Source organism: Paramisgurnus dabryanus, chromosome 15, assembly GCF_030506205.2.
Source record: "Paramisgurnus dabryanus chromosome 15, PD_genome_1.1, whole genome shotgun sequence".
NCBI classification, from domain to species: Eukaryota; Metazoa; Chordata; class Actinopteri; order Cypriniformes; family Cobitidae; genus Paramisgurnus; species Paramisgurnus dabryanus.
Genome location: NC_133351.1, coordinates 29006033 through 29027859, shown reverse-complemented (window position 1 = coordinate 29027859; position 21827 = coordinate 29006033). Strand labels below are relative to the sequence as shown.

At 37.0% G+C, this 21827-nt stretch overlaps 2 protein-coding genes across 3 annotated transcripts in view; both read left to right on the top strand.

The window, feature by feature from the left end:
• gpr156 (G protein-coupled receptor 156) overlaps positions 1-4107 on the top strand; it is a 29873-nt gene extending 25766 nt beyond the window's left edge. Inside the window, exons 9-10 of the mRNA XM_065292979.1 lie at positions 1668-1829; positions 2310-4107. Of these exons, the coding sequence (XP_065149051.1) occupies positions 1668-1829; positions 2310-3611 (1464 nt within the window). The 3' untranslated portion in view covers positions 3612-4107. The remainder of the gene's footprint in view (positions 1-1667; positions 1830-2309) is intronic.
• Positions 4108-8402: 4295 nt separating this feature from the next.
• Positions 8403-21827, top strand: part of gsk3ba (glycogen synthase kinase 3 beta, genome duplicate a) — a 71672-nt gene continuing 58247 nt past the window's right edge. Inside the window, exon 1 of one of the 2 annotated variants that reach the window (XM_065292977.2) lies at positions 8403-9295. In XM_065292977.2, coding sequence (XP_065149049.1) covers positions 9208-9295 — 88 coding nt within the window. In that variant the 5' untranslated portion in view covers positions 8403-9207. The remainder of the gene's footprint in view (positions 9296-21827) is intronic. The other variant, XM_065292978.2, reaches the window with a different exon arrangement.

The window sequence follows — 21827 nt, the reverse complement described above, 5'->3', positions numbered from 1 at the left end:
AATTTACCCAGGAAAATAAAGCAGGTGACAACTCTGCAAATAGGATTAATGATGCATTTATATACAGTAAAAAAAAATTTAAGTTTGAAGAGAACACTGCTAATGTCAGCTCTTTTTACTGTAACTGTGTGGTTTTTGGTAAGGACAAACAAACAGACAGAGAGACAGACTTATAGATAGCAACATAAATAGAGCTAGCTAGACATACAGACAAATAGATGATAGACAGACAGACAGACAGACTGATAGATAGTTCAATAGATATATAGGCAGACAGCCAGACAGAAAGATTGGTAGTTTAATAGATAGACAGACAGATTAATAGTTCAATAGATAGACAGACAGACAGACAGACAGACAGATTGATAGTTCAATAGATAGATAGACAGACAGATAGATTGATAGTTCAACAGATAAATAGACAGACAGATTCACAGACAGACAGATTCATAGACAGATAGATTTACAGACAGTTTGATAGGTCGATAGATAGACATTTCAACAGACAGACAGACAGACTAGATAGACAGACATATTCACAGACAGACATACAGAGTCATAGACAGATAGATTTACAGACAGTTTGATAGGTCGATAGATAGACATTTCAACAGACAGACAGACAGACTAGATAGACAGACATATTCACAGACAGACAGACAGATTCATAGACAGATAGATTTACAGACAGACAGATTCATAGACAGATAGATTTACAGACAGTTTGATAGGTCGATAGATAGACATTTCAACAGACAGACTAGATAGACAGACATATTCACAGACAGACAGACAGATTCATAGACAGATAGATTTACAGACAGATTTATAGGTCGATAGATAGACATTTCAACAGACAGACAAACAGACAAACAGAGATGGATAGATAGATAGATAGATAGATAGATAGATGGATGGATGGATGGATGGATGGATGGATGGATGGATGGATGGATAGATAGATAGATAGATAAACAGACAGACGACAGATTTAGATATACAGATAGACAGTTCAATAGACAGACAGGCAGACAGATAGATAGACAGACAGACAGATAGATTGATAGTTCAACATATAGATAGTTCAATAGATAGATAGACAGACAGACAGATAGATAGATACACAGACAGATTGATAGGTCGATAGATAGACATTTCGACAAACAGACAGACTAGAGAGACAGACAGACAGACATATTCACAGACAGACAGATTCATAGACAGATAGATTCACAGACAGATTGATAGGTCGATAGATAGACATTTCAACAGACAGACAGATAGATAGATAGACAAACAAACAGACAGACGACAGATTTACAGACAGATTGATAGGTCGATAGATAGACAGTTCAATAGACAGACAGGCAGAAAGATAGACAGACATACAGATAGATTGATAGTTCAACACAGATAGACAGTTCAATAGATACAGTAGATAGATAGATATATAGACAGACAGATAGATTGATAGTTCAGAAGATAGATAGTTCAATAGATAGATAGACAGACAGACAGATAGATACACAGACAGATTGATAGGTCGATAGATATACATTTCAACAGACAGAAAGACAGACTAGATAGATAGACAGACAGACAGACATATTCAGGATTTGTACATGTATTTATGTCTGTATTTACCTGTAATTCCTTTATCTCCCAAGTTGACCCAGTGGAGACACTTTGAAGAGGAGACAAACTCTCATTCCAGTCAGATGGCAAAATACTTCAGTAGTCCCAGCAAGACCATGAGCTCCATGTACAGCGAGGATGAGATCTATTATCTACTTGGAGAAAATGACTCCATGAAAAGGCTCATTAATGAGGTACATGTACATGTGAGCGTCTCTTTTCTTCCCTGACGAACCATTCAGTCAAAGGTTCTAAAAACAACTAATTCATTCTTTTTCTGAGTAGTTATCACTGTAAAAAAATGCCTTTTAGATTTTACAACAAGTAGATTTTCAAATACAACAAGTCATTTTAAATTATGTGCTTAATATGTGCTATTATATCATTTAAAAACTGCATAATAAAACTCTGTGAGATTGCTACTGATGTATGCGTCTGATGATAAATTCCAGGACTGGGTGTGGATAACACAGCATTGTGCGTCACTATCCCATGAGTAAGGCTAAATCCATTGTTTTATAGTCCCTTAAGGCACCACTTTATGATTTCCAATCCTGAAAACTTTCCACCTAGCCCATACACTTACTCAGTGAACTAAGCCATTCAGGATAATGACATAACCAATTAGGACAATGAAGTTTAAACGATTTTTCCTATGTTTCCTCAATTTGCAGAAGAATGCCATTATCGACAGCCTACAGGAACAAGTGAATAACGCCAAAGACAAACTGCTTAAAATAATGACTGTTAGCCACACCTTAGATGAGGGAGAAATGGATTCCTCCAATACTAACCTGAACTCCACCTCTACCCAAACAACAGTGGTATCTCCCGATTCCCCCTTCATAACACGATATTCAGAAGTAGCTCCAGTAGTGGCTCTCTCTCCACCTCCTTATAAACCTCCTCCACCACTTCCCGCTCACACTACCTCACAAACAGCCCCTAAATGTTCAGTAGCTACAGATGTTTCTTCTTCAGCACACCTAAGGCCTTCACAGCTTCAGAGTAACTCTACTGATGAGTCCTCTCATATCAGCTGTTCAGTGAGGTCTGATGGTGTAAGTCTGAAGGGTATCGCAGATGAGCCAGTTCCAGTCCTGAATATTATCAGAAACTCTAGATGTATCTCAGATAGCTCTGAAGACGATACAGAGACTTTGGAAAAGTCTGAGGTTGATACATCAGCCTCCAAGGAGCATACCACAGTGGTTGTAAGCAATGAGCAGCTGGTGGAGATCTTACAGGACCTGAGTGTAGATGCTGTACGCAGCTCTGTCAGATCACCTGACCGAGTGCGGAGGCGTTGCATCAGTCCCGATCATGAGGAACTCGGCACAGCTCTCTCTCCTCTCTTGACTCAATCACCTCTACAGTTCGTCTTCCCCACCATCTCACCTTATCTCATGCGGAAACGTAGGCCTCCCTTTTACTCCTCTAGAGGAGGACCTCCCCCTTACTATTTTCCTGGCTCTGTACCTCCAGGACGCAGAAAAGCATCAGCACTTCAAGACCATGAAAGGCTTAGAGAAGACCACTTCCACAAAATAAATCCTACCAGCCCAAGAACAAGACGACCTCAAGGACAAGACTTATGCCTTGAGGGTAATAGGCAGACAAACACAGGAACTAGTTGTGGCACTGATATCCTAACCAGCAGGAGATGTTCAAGACAGGAAGACTGGGAATCTTCTTCTTGCAAATGTTCTAGTACTCCTTACACAGGACAGGTTCCTCGGCCTGCCTCGGATGGTCTGAAAGAAAGATCAGAGAAGCCATACGACTACTCGGACTCAGACTCTAGCAGCTCAGAGGACTATTGTTACTACCACCGGCCCTACTGTAGGGGCTGTCTGCATCACCCCTATGACTCTACAGACAGCCTTACCAGCTCTGACAGTGAGGAGGGGGAGCTGTACCGCTCAGCACACCCTGTAGTAAACTTTAAGGTGGACCTTAAACCAACCTTTGTCTAATGAAGACCCAAAGTCAGGGTTGGGCACCACCCTCATTAGAAGGCTACGCGGTTCTCTGCACACCCGTTTTGTCTGCAGCCCAATTTTTGGAACTGTGTAGATGGTATGTGGCAATACAAATACTGTGTAATTAAGTGTGGAAGTCCGATACAAGATTGTTGTTGTTGTTTTTTCTTCATGTTGTTGTGTGTTTTAAACTTTGTTTGCCTTTGTCAGCAGGTGGCGACATCACTGCTTGTTCTCATATCACACAAATGTGTGACGTCCGCTGTGAATGGCAATTTTAATATGCGATTGAAAATTTTTCATACAGTAACTTAAGGATAACTTTACCCTAAAATACAAATGTACTGATTATTTACTCACACCATGTCATCCAAGATGTTTACATTTGGAGTTATATTAAAGCTTCCCTGCATGGTTTTTAATGGCATTGGCCAATGCTTCAAAGCTCCAAAAAGCACATCCATTCATTGTGAAAGTAATCCATAAGACTCCAGAGGGTTAATAAATGTCTTCTGAAGCGATACGATATGTTTGTTATTAAAAAAAAACTATTCAAATTTTGAGATTTTTAGCGATGGTTACAATGTGTATGTGATGTAAACAAACAATAACAGCTCTAGATTTAAATATGGCGGCATGTAAAATTTTATTGGTGCTCACATGTTTCACGACTAGTCTTTATATATGACACGACGAAACACACAGTAAGTAAATAGTCAGTACTTTTTTCTTTGGGATGGAGGAATTCTTTTGATGTTTTTAGTTTAATTTAAAAATACTTTTGGTATTAAATGTTCATGTGGTGTGAATTTTCATAGATTGTAATAAAACATTGCAAGGCTTAGGCTCAATAAAATTAAGGAAAACTTGAAGTAGTTAGGCATAACCTTTTTTATATTATTATTTATAAAATTAACTGTACTGAAGCAGTTTTGTTTCAATTAGTAATTAACGCAAGAAAAAAAACAAGAACAAATATTATTTGAAATGTCAGATGGAATAGGATTTATTGAAGGAATAATATTGTTGGAATAATATTGTAAAAATATTTTTGGTAATTATTTTGGATTAAGTAGGCTACACTCATATGTATTCAAGGCATTCAGAAAATATTTAATTACTTTTTACTTGATGTTACCCCACAAATCAAAATATTTCTTACATTTTTTAATAAATTATTTTCAAAATGACAAAACCTAAGTAATTATATGATTGCTTTTCTACCATTTTTTGTTTGTTTTTAAACAAATATTTTGTATCTTGTAATCATTTGTTTTTGATTCATTTCTGTAAACAACAACAATGCAAAATGTGAACGTTTTGAAAGACATGGAATATTTTTGAATAATCTTGCCACTTTGCACATAGAAATAAGCTGCAACTATACTCCACAACTACAGTACAACTACTTTATCCTACCCATAATGTGGCTCAGTCATTATGTGTAAGATCATTTCTATGTGGTGTTATGTTCCACCACATTATGTTTGGCTCTGAGTAAATTGTTCTTGACTACCCATAATGCACTGGGTCATAAATGAATAACATTGTGATCTTTCTTACAGCGTAACTGAATGAAAATGACAAGTTGTCTTAGTAAGCCACTAACAAGACCATCTTTAGTATTTTGTTGTTAAGAAAATGTTTTCTTGGAATCTTAAAAATATATTTTTTGCTAAATACCACATTACAAGTGTTGACAAGATATGTTATGAATGTTGATTTGAATATAAGTCTTTTTTTAAATATTACTGTGTGTATATTTATTTTTAGTTTTTGATGTGTTTTAGGTTATATTGTAGAAAGTGTTGTTTCCACTATGGTTATGTGCTTGTTTATATCCTTATTTATTTAATTTAACCCTTTATATATGCATATATTGCATTTGTGTACGTGTGTGTGTTTATATCTGTGTCCATTTTGTAAACATGTTCCCTCAATTCCTAGAAAGATTTTGTTTTTGAATAACTCAAAGTCAGCAGTCAGCATCTACACACAAACACCTGATAATGATAGTCTAACAGATGACATACTGAAATGAAAAGATTGATTTTAGACTTTAAACCTGATGTGATTTGTCTGCTAATCTTTTCACTGTTACTGTAAACACATGCACAAACACATGCATACGCATACTTTTGCCCAAGGAAGTCTGTGGTTGAAGAAAACAGAAAAGAAAACCTGCATTACTTAGACATCACTTGTTCCACTGTAGATGTAGGTCTCTTTGTCAAAACATCAAAATTTTTAAAATGCACTTGAAGCAACAAGCTCCACTTTTAAAATAATATAAAAAAAGGAATAGAAAAGATGAATACTCTGTAAAACATTGTGTGGAGTACATTAGTTACACATGAAACATGCACAGTAGATCTACAGTAAATCAAAATAATGTTCCCAGTATAGGGCAAATCCGCCAGGGTTTCTGCCCCACATGATGTAAACAAGTAATTATTTACTGTAACATGTTATGTAAGCCCATTACAGGAAACTGCAAACATTTCAGCCACAACATTTCCACCATACGGTTAATGTTCATCATCTCTGGATACCTTGCTGCTTTAGTATATATGAACACTCACAAAGTTCTGGATGCAGGCTTGAATGATATAAAGGACTGAATCTGCTGAGATTCTGAAGTGTGTACACTTTGCTATCCCATAAGCCCCATGAGCTGTCAGGAAAAGCTTAATCAGTTATTGCTTTTAAGACAACCATAACTCTCATTGAGAATGATCACAGACAGTAGCAGCCACGTGTTGTGTGTGAACTGAATGCACTTTCACAATGATTACTTAAGTGTGTTTCACATACAGTATGTACATGTGCAAATAGGCAGTCGTAGCCTTGTGGTTAGAGAGTCAGCTTGTAACACGAGAGTTGTCGGTTCGAGTCTCAGTTCCAGCAGGTTGCTACTGTGGTGCTCTTGAGCAAGGCACCTTAACTCTAAATGCTCCCCTGGTGCTGGGATAGGTACCTACTGCTCTGTGTGTGTATGTGTGTTCACTACTCACTGGAAAGGGTTAAATGCAGAGGTCACATTTTGAGTATGCATTGCATACTTAACAAGCATGTTTTTTCACTTAAATACTTAATGTCTGGACAAATCTTTCAAAGAAGGTTGTGTGATTCATAGTAAGGACATACAGTACGCGCACACACACTTTTTCATGTAATATCTTAGAAAAAATGACAAACTAACAATTTTTAAAGTTGGAAATCAAATCAGTTACTTTTGTCACAATAATAGTAAGTGAACATAAAGGTTCATTTGAAATCTATACATTCCTTTGGTTTAGGCTGATTTTTTTTGTCATGTTCATCAAAAAATAAAGAAATATTTCAAGTGTTTCTTTTCTGTTTTTTTTCTCTACTTAAAATGTTACAAACTAACCATAGTTAGTGAGCAATGTTTGACATAGTAACTATGTTTATTTAGTTTCATTTGTTATTAAACTAGTGCTGGGAAAAGATTAATGGCGATTAATCGCATACAAAATAAAAGTGCATTTTTGCCTAATATATGTGTCTGTACTATGTGTGATTATTATGTATATTTAAACACACACACACACACACACATACATATATACATTTCAGAACATTTTTATTTATATATCCATTTATATTGTTAATATAGAATATATAAAAATATAAATAAATATATATACACATGTAAATGTTTCTTAAATACATACATGAATGTGTGTGTATTTATATATACATAATAATTACACACAGCACACACTCATATATTATGCCAAAAAAGCACTTTTATTTTGTATGCGATTAATCGCGATTAATTTTTCCCCAGCACTAAATTAAACCATTGTTAATTTTTTATTAGGTATGTTAGGGAAGTGACTGTCGTTGTAAAACAACAGCACAAAAATTATAAACAAAAGTGTGAGCAATATCGTATAAACATTTTGTGGTTTTACCCGTTTCCGTCTTAAACATGTCCTGTTTGCTTCAACTACAGAAATGAGCACAAAATTTCTAAAGAAATAGTTAAAAAAAATTAAACCTATATCCTCATACCCAAAGAAAAAGCTAATTTTTTGCTTGTATATCTTGTTAGATATTTATCTAACACTCATCTAACCCATTGTCACTATGTTAATAAAAAAAGTCTCAGTCGTTTATGTGCCTTAGTTTCACAATGGCATTTCTAAAAGGCTGGTTTTATAGAAATACTTCCTACACACAAATCTATAGATTTTTAGAAAGTCCCAGAGTTTCCAAAGATAGAAACTTAAAAGAATGACTCATTACACCTTAACGACGATGTAATTACATAATTATAATCAAACTATAGTTATAATCAAAATTTGAGTGGTTTGTAAATTAATGTACTGTGTGAGTACTGAGTAGACACCAGTTGCAAACCTTCAGGTTGCTGAATCGATCACAGGAGCTCAGCTGACTAGCAACAGCTCAGGTTGGTTACGTTTGCATTTGATACTGCATCATGATTGGGTGATGGTCTTTCCCCAGTGACGCTTATTTGATAGTTAAACGATCAATCTTTTAACGAACTCGCCCACTTTCAACTTCCGCCCTTCTTCCGTGGCTGCGGAAAACTGACAGATTGGCAAACTGCACCATGTGTTCTGCAGTTACGCCAATTCTATTGGCTGCAGGACTGCCCGTTACCACGCCCATCTGTATGAAAAGGCACTGGATTGGCTAGCTCCGACCTCCCCAGGCCTTCCTGCGGGTTCACATTTTCCGATTCACGATGCCACGATTTGACGTAACCCCTCCGTGCTCACATTCAGCAGCAAGTCGCTGTTGCGTAAGTAACGCAGTTTGCGTTCGTCGGTCGCAGTGACAAAGAGAACGAGCTCGGACCGACGGAGAAGAAATATAAAAGGAAATTTCTGAATTACCGTGGGAATTCTGATCGTCTTTTCCAGTCGGAACAACGCGTTTGTCTAGTCGCTTTAACACCCGCGTGTATTTCGGATTTCTTATTTCCCGATCCTCTTGCATGGAGTTAAGTGGGTCGGAGCGGCCGAGGATATCAGTCTTGAAATTGGGCAATTGGAAAATTCTCATTCGTATCGTTGGTTAGAGCAAGGAAGCCGCCATGGCTGGTGCTACTGGATCGTTGAGTCTCCACCTCAATATATGAAGAATACTGCATGGTTCATCATTGTGATGAGAAACCATACCGATTCCTAAGCGGTTTGAGGCTATATAAGACACCGACTGTGTTCTTTGTGTAAATCTCTTCTAGCCAGAAAGAGACGAGGATTTGTGGGTTTTGGAAACTGGGCACAGGCCAATTTCATGAGAAGACTGACCAGATTTATTTGATGCTTCGTCGCTAATATAACAAAATTGAATAGCAATAGAAAAACGATCAGGAGAAATGATCTGAAAGCAAGACTGTCGGTGGACAGGAGGTTGAGAGCTCACTGAAGAAAACGACCGAGAAGGATCCCCGGATAGTCAAGTTGAATTCGCCTATTTTCCTCATTATTTCAGTGGGGGATAACCAAGTCCCTGCAAGTCGAAACGGATTCGTTCACAAGAAAAACATACCTATTTTACTCAGAGAGACGCGTGGGATATTGGATTGAAAATGTCCGGTCGGCCTAGAACCACCTCCTTCGCAGAAAGCTGCAAGCCAGTACCGCAGCCGTCGGCATTTGGCAGCATGAAAGTCAGCAGTAAGTATGGTTTTCAGACAACGGGAAACGTGTCAATTAGTTTGTTTTGTGCAATTGAGCCGTCGACCTGCTGGTTTAATAATCGAGTACGGCGCACCGACCCGGTCAGATAAGTTATATGAGCTGTGATTTGACTGCCTTCAAGTGTCACCTTTGGGTGAATGACGTGCTCCCATTTTAAATCGGTCAGTGTTATTTTCCCCACCACTTAACCTATACTAGACCATTGCCATTGAAATACATTGTAATACCAGGTACTAAGTTGGATACGTTAGTTTATTTGTGGTTTATTATCCTGCATGAAACTTAATGTGCTGAATCAGTCCTGAGATAAAAACATTAATATGTGATGTCCATGCCATATATCACGACACATGTATATAAAAGTATGACTTTATCATTTAACATTGCCATGTCACTAAAGCAAGTGTTAGCTTGCAGGACATTACGCAATTTATAGAGAGCTTTTGCATACAGTCAGGATAAAGGACTATTTGTTTTTTAGGTCACTGTAAACTCAGTTTGAAACACTGTCATGCGAGTTGTCAATGATTATGTATGGTAGAAGGGTAGGGTGTGTTTAGTTTTACACCAAAATGCTACATCCTTTCAATCGCGAATGGGCACGTGGCAGACGCAACGCACACTTGCTCGAGTTTCACCCTTAAACAATTCTCACTCTTTTTCACATTCATAATGTGGGAACGCTTTATTTGTACTTATGTTTTAAACAAACGGTACAAACAATACATTACGTCCACGTACAGGACGTACTGGACGTTCCCTCATTCATTGCATCAAGTTTGTGGTTAACAGTGCGTTAAACGGAACAGATTGACCCAAGCTGGAAAAGTGTTAAATTATAAATTTAATTTACCTCAGAAGACATTGCAACCTTTATTTGATGGATGTTGCTGACGAGGCAAAAGCTGTGGCATCTGTTTTCAGACTGATGTATTTTCTCTTCTTCCTTTTCAATAATAATACAAAAAACATTTTGTCCATATAGATTTATTCTTAAAGAAATTAGGGATGTTATTATTACACATACGACACTTTCATTTTATTCACTCCATTAAAATGAGCCACACATCATCTGTTTTGTATCACAAATTCTGTTCTCTATTGTTGATGTCACTCAATTGATCAGTTTTGTGCCGATCAATAACCTGAGTTGATTTTTTCTTCCCCGCGGCCCCATCCCATAGCTGTGTAAAAGTCTCTCTCTCTCTTTCTGTGGATTTTGTTAGGCGGGTGGCACCTTTCACCCCACTCCATTATCATCTGCTTCTGTCAGCTTCTGTGGATGTGTGGAAGCTTTTCTGCACTGTCAGCACAACTCCTTGTATCTTTGCATATGTAGGCTACAATCATTCCTTCCTTTGCAATCACAAGTAGCATTTCGCTTAGTGACTGATGGGCTCTCTTTAGCTCCGGCCATTATGAAACTGAAAGTTATAACTCTTCTATGTCAGACATTGGTTTATTTGATCAAAAGTAGGGATGCTCCGATTAGTATTTTTGCAGTCGATACCAAGTACCAATTCTTCATACTGTGATGTAAGCTATTTTGTAACCTTCACTGTTAACCTTTTTTCAGATAAATTAATACCACAGACGTTGCCTTTGTTGTATTATTTGCAGTAATTAGGTTTATTATTGTTTTAATAGTGAATCAAATAAATACGCACAACAAATTCATTCCACAAATTGTATTTTAATATGACTATGAAAAGTAATTAATGTTTAAAGTAATAAAAATAAAACACTTCACAGTCTTCACTGTATGAATTAAATACAGACAGTGATTCTTATAAAGTACAACAGTTCATCAGTCATAAACAGAGAGTGAGTTTCTCTTTAATATCATTGGCAGTTGTATAAGTTACTGTAACTTCAAGACGTGAAAGAGATCTTTGCTGTGTACTTGTGCTGAAGTTTACCCTGTTGAACCTTTAAAACGCATGCAAATAATAAACTTTTGGCATGATGTCCACAATATATATATATATATGTTAGGACTGGCATAGTTTTAATGATATTGCTGTAAGGCAGAGAGAGGTCGCACATGAGCCTCTGTGCCCGGTTGCATGAAAGTCCTTAAGCTAAGAAATCCCTTAAATATAAGGTTAATGTTACCCTTAATAAAAAATGGGTTGCAAGAAAAACCCTTAAGTGTTCACTTATGGCACTTTTCCATTGCATAGTACCCCACAGTTTGGTTTGGGTCGGGTCAGCTTACTTTTGGGAGCTTTTCCATTAGGTGCAGTACGTAGTACCCAATACTTTTTTTCGTACCACCTCGGTTGGGGTTCCAACGTGACGCGAAAACACATTAGATCACTGATTGATCTGAAAGAATCGTCACTACCAGTGTCATCACTATAATGTAAAAGATTAGCTTTACCTTAGTGCTAGCTTGCGCTGTCTCGAGCAAACATGTTGTCATTTGTGCTCTGCTAAGTTCCCAAACTCCTTTTTAGCGATGATAAACATCCACAGGTTGAGAATCAAGGACACCATACCTATTTTTTCCAAACTTGCAGTTTATGGCGGCACATTCGCTATGAGCACGTCAGCATTATATGCTTAAATGCAACTTCAATGAGGCTCAGCGGAGCGCCGTCAGCTGACGCCACGGGTGTTTGAACAGAAAATGTCATGTGATATAGAGATAGTGATAAACGCGATGTGCAAACATCTATTTGTGGTGGCCAATTTTAATTTTGTGGCACAGTGAGAAATAAATAAATGTATGGGAATCTACAAAGATGCTCTCACTTTTATGATGTCACAGCAGTAGGCAGCGCAAATATAACGACACGCCTATAATCCCTCCCACTGCGAAGTTATACCAAACTCGATGGAAAAGCTAACCACGCCAAAGTGAGGTGAGCTGACCAGACCCAAACTAAACTAAACCGCGGGGTACTATGCAATGGAAAAGCGCCATTAGGGAACCAGATTATGCTGTCAATAAGTATTTAACCTTAAATGCTAAAGTATTACCTTAAGTTCTGTTTTGCGTTTCTACAAAGTCCCATTTTCCCTTAAAAACTTAAAGGACTATAACAGGTCCCTTAACATTACACGCAATGGCTGATTTATGGTTATTTAAGAAAATGAAGTACCAACGCGCATTTCTAACGATCAAAATAATCCCTTTGAGAAAAGTAGGTTACACTTTATTTTGATAGTCCACTTTAGACATTCTACTAACTATAAATAACTTAGCAACTACATGTCAGTTAACTTTCACTATTTTGCAACTATACGTCAACTAACTGTCATTAGTGTATTAGTAGACTGTAAGGGTTGGGGTTAGGGAAGAGGTTTGGGTTAGTGGAATAAGTTGACATGCATGTGCAAAGATACTTATAGACAGTTGAATGTCTGTTGAGATATCATCACAATAAATGGTTAGTAGATATTAAGCAGACAGTCTAATAACTCTCTAAAGATTGGTAGTTGATAAGTAGTTGCAAAGTTACTTATAGTTAGTAAAATGTCTGAAGTGGACTATCGAAATCCGAAAAGTATTGTGCATTTATTGGGAAAATAGTGTTTTAATTGTCAGTCAATCTAAAGTGCTTCAAGTTTGAATTACTTTGAGGTTTTATACATACGGCACTTTAAAGTCTGTTATTTGCAATGTTTCATTGTACACAAATTCGCTGTCTGTTGAGCTGCGTGCGTTGATTTGTTTACGCTGTGAGATTTTGTAACTATAGCAACCGCTTCTCCACTGCCGTGATTTGGCAGAGACTACCGTAAAATATTTAATATAAACACTAGGTAAGGGTGACAGTTAAGACCTTTGTTGCAACGCTCTTAAATAAATCCCTTACCTCAGGGATTTTTTCTCCCTCGGGGAAACCCTCACTTAAGGAGTTTCATGCAACCGGGCACTGGTTGTAAAAATGCTTGCACTTTGTTGTTTAAATTCACCATTATTTTAAAAACTCTACCATTGTAAAAATAAAATAAAAGATCGGTTTGTGAGATCAGCTGATTTTAGTTAGTAGTACTGAGTCATTTAATCCGATGATCGACCAATACCGATCTGTTGCCAATCGATCGGAGCATCACTAATCAAAACCATTAATGACTACAGAGGTAAATGGACCTAAATTGAGTTGCCACACTTGGAAGAATATGCAGGATTAGAATTTTAATTATTCACCCTTATGTTGTTCCAGCACCATTATTTACTTAAATGAAACACAAAAATAGCATGAGAGACGTGAGAGACGTGTGCGAAAGAGAGTCATTCGGGAGAGAGAGAGAGAGATGTGTACGAGAGTGAGAGAGAAATTTGCACGTGCAAGAGAAATGTTGTCGAACACAGTTTTTTTAATAATTGATTTTTAGTTTTTATGCATCGATGCAGTAATCGTAGCATCGCGATGCATCGCAAAACTATTATATTCAACAGCCCTGTCACTATGTGAGTGAAAAACAAGTTTTGTTGTTTCGAAAAGTGACCCTTGGACGGCATGCCAAACGTTTCCTTTTATGATTCAAGCAGTTAAGTAGATTTTTATTTTGGGGTGAACTACTTTAATATTACATTTTGCCTTTATTGCGTACTTCATTTCCATGTTGCATTTATCAAACAAGGTGTCTAATAATTTGTATAATAGAAAGTTGATAGAAAGTCCTGTTATTAACTATTATTAAACTGTAGTCCAATTGTTGTGTTCTTCTCACAAAATGCTGGATCTAATATTAGCTCTTTGTTCCTTATGGGGAGTAAAACAGTGACTGACAGTGTGCTTTAGGAAGTTCACGGCATTTCCTTTTGACGACATAGCATTTATTCAGAGAACTCACAGATTGATTGTATGATTAGCTTGCCTTTGTTCTATACATCACACAATAGATCTGGTCTCTCAATCTCTTTAACCATCAACAGGAAGTTACTGTGTCTTACAGTCATAGCGCTACCGGACTGTGCGATAGAGGAAAGGTTTTTACAGTGCAAATGTCGCAAATGAATAAGTGTAGTTATGCAATGCTTGAGTGAATTGTCTAAAGAGCAATGTTCAGTTCATCAATTTAGTCTCATGAATTTAATCTCATGCCAGGCACTGTAAAGTTGTATTTAATAACTGACAAATGCACACCTGTGACTGCACATTAGTTAGTAATTTAGTTGTTTAGTAATAACTGTATAAGCATACAGTTCAGCTAATTAACTTTATTACTATGTGGAAGGATTCATTCTAATGAATTAATATAAATAAATGTTGCTGTTTATTAAATGTTGGTGTATTTATCATATTGGTCTTGCTGTTATATTTTTGAAAGCAACAAATTACTCTGAGAAGTCACTTGGGTTGGGAATTAAAAATCAATTCTGGAATAGGATCCTTACGTTCAGGAAGATTTAATCTACTATAAAACTAAAATATCAATTCCTACATACAAATTTAAGATAGCCAAGGCCTGTTATTCACCTGACCCATGGATTAAAGTTTTCCGTCGCTAGACGGATTTCCGTCAATTGCAAAATTATTAAATTCATTTTTAATAAAGACGACGTGTATTCACCTTTTTTTAAGTTGGATGTGATCAAAGCCTGGAGTGGAGCCAAATCACGTTCCTCTCTCCACTCTAAGCGGTCTGTAATCATACGCACAGGATCCACTCCGGGTTTTCTGACTGTATCACGTTAAGCTGAGGTAAAACTTTTTTCAGCTATGGACAAACTTGTAATGCAGAAAGGCTCCGATGTTTTGGCGGTTGATAAAGGTGTAAAAGACCAATGGAGATTGACTTGGCTTAGCGAAATGATGAAGATTGGCAAGCCTTTCATTTCGTGGGATAAGAAAATCAAACCGCCAGGTAATTTACGTGTCTTTGCGATTAGGGTTCCTGTATTTTGGGGGTAAATGATTTCTCACGTACGTGATTACCCGCGTCCCGTTTTTGACTGCTATGCTCATCAGGCCAGTTGCTGATACAACGGGTTTATTAAACTCGTGGGTAAACTTTATGTGGCGCCACAAGAACCAGGAGGCAGATGACATCCATATCCCGTGAGAGCGATTTCAGGAATCATAAGAGGAGACTGCTTCTGATGTTCTCGCGTCACTTTGATGTCATCCACCTGTCGGTTCTTGCAGTTTCATTTGCGTGTGGTCTCAAAAAACGTAAAATTTGCACACATATTTAAGCGCCGCAGTTTATAAACAAGTGATATATTAAGCCATTCAAACACAAACAACAGTGCTAACGTTAAATGCATCCGCTGTTTGTGTGTCAGAGCTGAACACATAAGCCGCGCGTTCGCTTCATTGAGCTTGTGAGTATTTTTGCCACTTTATTGGCCTTAAATACAAATAGCGTCAAAAATCCCGTCTTTGCAAGTATCCTCATATAAACACGGCCATTTAGGTCTTAGGAGAAAGTAAACTGCAGAACCATTGCGCATAAAATAGCACATCAGCGCTGCCTCTACTGTAACATAATATTTTGTTGATAAAGGTACAGTGATCCTGTGCGCGAATTGTACACGAGTTTAACTCGAGTTACTCGTTCAGGGTTTATATTTATAACGTTACTGTATAGCTGTGACTGTAAACTGTTGTGTGAACAGAACAGACCCTGGATTATTCGTTTATGTGTACTGAATAATATGATATTAAAAAGTTGTATTTCTTCACATTAGTAAATGCATTATGAACAAATAATTTGAAATATAGAGTATATAAGCATTAATGAATTCTTGTTTATGTCATTACATTAATTGATGGTTGTTCATGCATTCACTAATGTTAACAGTTTCAACTCTGATTTAAAACATTATTAGTAAATGCTAAAATAAATACATTTACAATTAATAAATAATTAATAAAAGATTCATTAAAGGTGTTGATATTCATGTTATCTTTTTATATAGTCAGTTATTTAGCTGTTTTGCCTTCATCTCTTAAATGCCATGCAAACTACAGCAACCTATGCCACAGGAGACTTTAATATGGAATTAATGGCAAAAAAATCTCCCCTTAAAATGCTATTGGTCTCGCCTACATAGAGTGTTAGTTAAAGGAATATGACTTGGCCTGAAAAAAATTTCAGTCAGAAGAATTTTTTTCACTTTAATCCATGACCTGACCTCAACAGTTTACTCAAAGTATAAAAGTATTTGCATATTTTTTTTTATCTCACGTAGTGACCTCTGTGTTTACCAGCTAAAATATATATAATTTGATTTAAAAAAGTTAAAGCATTTTTATGTTGTAGTAACCATAGTTTAACTTTAGTATTTGCAGTAAAACGACAGGAATTTATAATTATCTTCCTATACACCGTTTCATCGGACGCACGTGCAGTGACGCGATACGCGTCTGATTCGAACTTTACTTCGGTTTTAGTTTTTTAATGGTCTGACTAGTTGCTAAACTGAACTCTTGAACAAATACCTCATCGAAAATAACAAATGTTTTGGTTTCCTAGGTAATCTACGTGTTGTTTATTTATATAACAAGCAAAATAAACTACATTTAACGTACTTTGTTGTTATTTATTCTTAGCGGAGTTTATCGGAAGTTGGGCGTTGACCACGAAAGCCGCTTGTTTATGTTGTTACTTCTGAAAGCGTCTATAGTAACAAAAGTTTTATCGTGATATTTGTAATTAAACTTTGTATACAAATTTTAATAAATCTTTTTGAGTATTTACCTTTTATTTTCTTGTAAAACACTGCGTATAGATGCATTATTTTGCATAACAGTCGACTCGGCAGTAAGTAGGCTAAATAACCATAGTTTGGTATTTAAATATTGACTTATTTTTTACCACATTGAAATTGAAACTGTGAAACAATAATAAAAATTGAATTAATACAATATAGACGATACGCACCCAACCCAACATTTCACAGTAATTTTACTTGAATAAGGAATGTACAGCATTTTCCCTAATGTTCCTGTTACATTATTAACACTGTTTTTCACTAAGGAACTCATCCTGCATTCAGTTGAATTAATTTTAGAAAATATGAATTTGTGAGCAGGATATTTATACAGATTGAATGCCTTCTAGGTAAATTCTGTTGATTTTACCAGGAAAGCTCAAGAAATACCAGGCTCCCATAGGACCATTTTACAAAGTGCTCAAAGGCAAAGAGAGAAAATGCTGAGTTTAAACGATACATTAGAGATATGCAGGCTGTAACACGTTAGATTTCTTTGCTTAAGTAGACATCCTGTCATCTCTGAAAATCACTGTGTGCATCACAGTGTCCACCTAGTAACAGGTATTATAGTGGATTTCATTCAACAGAGATCTTTGTGTGTCTTAAGACACGCCAGAAGCCACATGCCAGCACTGATGTCGTCATACATTCGGTGTCAATCTTAGCAGGCGTGCCCCAACAGGTTTTTCACAAGGTTTCTGTTTGGACAGATGTACTGAAACCAAATGACAATACATTTTGGAAGATTGTACCAGTGGCTTAGATTTTAGCTATGGTTGTAGGAAAGATAGATGTGGCAAAACTTTAAAACATAACTCTAAATTATAGTTCAAGGTAGGTTTTGACCAACTTACAGTGTTATATCTTACAGCTACATAATATAAAAAATAAATAAATTTTACACAAACACTCAAGCTCAATTCAGACCGCCAGCGACTAGCATTGGCAGAGCAACACAATCTCATTTCAATTAAGGCTTGGTGACTTCCGGCGACACGAGTGAAAGGGACCGTTGCCGACAGGAAGTGGACTTGTCAAGCGACGTGACAAAGTTCGGAAAAGTTTAACTTTATGCAAGTCATTAGCGACTTTTAGGAGCGAATGCCAATGACAGTGAAGCAATGGCGCTCACTTTATCCGTCTCTCGTCAGTTATTGCAGTGGACTGTACTTGTTTGTTTATGACAACCAAAATTAGGTACGCCTGCCTCCTATCAACCTCATTAATATAGACGTTGAAATAACGCAAGAAAGTTGCTGGCGGTCTGAACGAGGCTTCAGAATACTTCACATGCATTTCTAGACAATTACGTAAAATTGTTGTAAATTATGTACTATATTCTGTGTATTTACTCTATACGGTATGAACCATGAAGTGTTATTTTCGAAGGGCAGTGTCATATCAAATGGAGATCTTTTAAGATATCTTTATGCACAGAGGCATTGTGAACAGCATATGTTGCCAGTATAAGGAGCCGTTCACATTCTGCTTTTTTGCATGCGCAAGTTTGTTTAATTAAATATAGACGCACGGCAAGCACGTTCAAATAGATAGCAGCACAGTCACGATGCACATGCGGTGCGACAGGCTTATTTTTCAAGGTGCATCAGCGCCGCAGTAAGTTGAAAATATTTAAACTTTATAAAATGCCACATCTGCACTGCAGGTCATGTGACAGGAACCAGCCAATCATCTGCAACGTTTACCTAGCAACATTGTATCATGTAAACATTGTATCAATCCAGATCAACTCAAGATGCAGGAACAGCTGATCATAGCTGTACAGGAAAATCCAGCGCTGTACGATCTGTCACCATTTTAACACAAAAAGAAGAAACTATGCGTTGAGACGCATTACTGTATCTATGGAAAGTGTGGCTGATGGTTGCTTAGTAAATGGCAGGGAGTGCAAGGAAAGAAGGAAGAAAGCGCCATGGTCGCATTTTCCTCACAGTTTTAGATGTGAATGTAAATGGTTATCCACTTTCCCTTTGCTATATGGGAAATGATACTGTGTTCAACATTTTAGACTTTCGATTGATGAACTACATCATTCGTTGTATACTACAACTAGTTGAATTTACCAATGTAAACTCAATACTTGGCTTAAAGAACTGCAGAAGTATGGAAAATGGGACGCACTTAATATTTTTACATTTCATTCCCAACTAAGTTATGTCAGGTCACTTCGGTCAGTTCACTACGTTCAGTACGTCAGTTGCACACGTGCTGTTCTGTTTTCTGTTGCACATAAAGATATATTTCACGGCCTGTCTCATTTACGAGCGTGCCACATGTGCGTGACTTGGCATCTGATCTGAGGAGGCTGCATTAGCGTTCGGCTATAGCAGCTGGTTCTGAAGTGGGACGTGTGATTCTTCAGACCGCCTCCCCAACCCCCTCATTCCAGTTTGTTTTCCGGAAAAGGCAGCTGTCCAGGGACAATGAAAACCTTGTTTAGCATTTAAAAGCCAGGGCACCGACCGTATTCTTGTGTTAATGGACACAACATTAATTTGAAACAGTAAAGCTAAATGTTTTGTGATTGTCTTTGATCTCTGTTTCTTCATCTACAGTATATAGTTATTGTTGTATTCATTTTAGAAAATGGATTGACTTTTGAGCATATTGCAAAACTTGTATTGGCGTCCGGAGACATATACTGTAAAAAAATTCTGTATAAATTACAGTATTACTGGGAATTACTGGCAACTAGCTGCCAGTAACTTACTGTAGATTTTACATTTATGTTTACTGGCAACAGTTTGTTCAAAGTTAAATGAACATGAAACATTTTCAGTCTTTATCTTCTACAGTAAGTTACTGGCAACCAGCTGCATAATTACAGCATTTTACAGTGTATGGCACGGCTTACCATTGTTGTTATAATGCATTTCAATATATGCTACATTTAAGTTAAGTGTAAAATAATCAAGCCTTGTTTTCAAGCAATGTTACACACTGATAAACATTTCTAAGAGCATTTTGATTGTTTGTGATCGTGTATGATGATTTATTGAAGACTAGTGTCTCTTAATCGATTAATGGAAGTTCACTGAACTTACCAGTGCCTGCTTTTGCTGCTTAATTTTAATTCATAGCCTTTTTCACATCATATATATATATATATAAGATGATTTTATGTAGAAAACAATAAATCACAAGAAATTATTTTAGCTGGGTTTTCACAGACAGGGCACATATAGTTTTTGCTTTACCCCAGACAAACACATTCCTTTAGTTACGTTTGAACCACCTGCTAAGGATCAGCCTCCTCAGGCAAATCTCAATCCCGGGGCCCCTTCAGTGTTTTCCTATAGTATGAGTAGAATGAAGGGGGGAGGGGGGTGGGTACTGAGAAGAATAAAGGGAAGCGGGAGCCATAAGCAGTTACAGGGTGTGGCTCACTAAGCTGTACATTTACGATATGTACTGTTCCTTGATTATTCACTACACCCATTCTAGTTTCACACTGCTCAGTCCACAATTTTGTGCTAAAATGCTTTTTGAAACACTGCTTAAAGGTGTATTACGTAACATTAAGTAAGATCTCTTGACAGAAATGCAATATTATCTACATAACTATATTATCAGTGGTGTATAAAGACCTTACATAATGAACTGTTATATTTGTAATACCTTAGAACAGGGGTTCTCAAAGTTTACATTCAAAGGTCCAAATCTGAATTCCCATAATTTTCATAGGTCCGGAAAACTTTATGTAAATCATTTGTTTATAAAAAAAATCAACACAAATAGTTTGGGAAAAACATAAGTGTATTTTGCATTTAAAGTAAAAAAAAAAAATAAACACAAGAAATATGCCAAAAGTAATCAGGTGCAAAATACAGAGCAACCTAATTAGAGAAATGGCACAGTTTGTTCTCCATCAGATGCATAAACCACGGCAAAAAAAGTGTGGTTGGTAGGCAGAGACACTGACCCAAATTAGGGGTGCGCCTATAAATTGGCTTATGATTCTTGCTATGCTTTTCAATGAATTACGGTGAAATGCCGCTACATCCAAAAGCCAGGGGGCGCTCTCGGGCAGAAACTTAATATGCGCTGCAGACGAAGAACCAGACACACGGAGCTCCAGGAAATGGCTTAAGGATATATTTATATTACTGTTCTTCAAACCTTTTCAGGTATTTTCATGATTATAAAGAATATGTTTAAGATTAAGTTTGACGAGTGTTGCTTTTTTAAATGCATGTTTTAAACGACTCAAACCAACAGTGATTTCAAGTTGATAAGGACTTACTGATCAAAAGCCGTAGTACATGAAGTAGCTGTGCATAATATCTGGGTGTGATGGCTACAGCGTCACACAGGAAATTTTTAAATAATTCGTTTTAATTTATGACCAGGAATACTCTTAAATCTTAAAAGAAAAAAACTAAACGAATGGTTCACAAGTTTAATATGCATTTGTAAAATAGCAAATGCACACATTTAATCAATCACATAGAAATTAATGCACTTGTAATATGAAGTGGACGCCGGTCCGGATCAAGTTGCCATCGGGTCCGGATCCGGACCGGAGTCCGGACTTTGAGAACCCCTGCCTTAGAATGAGCCACTTTTATCTCCCTTTCATGGAAGTCGTTGTCATGTATCTACAGTAGCCCTAAACGGACAAACTTCTCTATAGAGTTTTATCCCTACGTTGTGTCAGACGACAACATGTTTGTCCTGTGGCGGCTACCACATGTGTTTTAGGATTAAGGGGTGAGCTGTTGGTTCCAGTATCACAATCTCACCACTTAGATGCCGCTAAAATTTACACACCACCAAAAGCTAAATACAAACCTAGCATGATAAGATCAC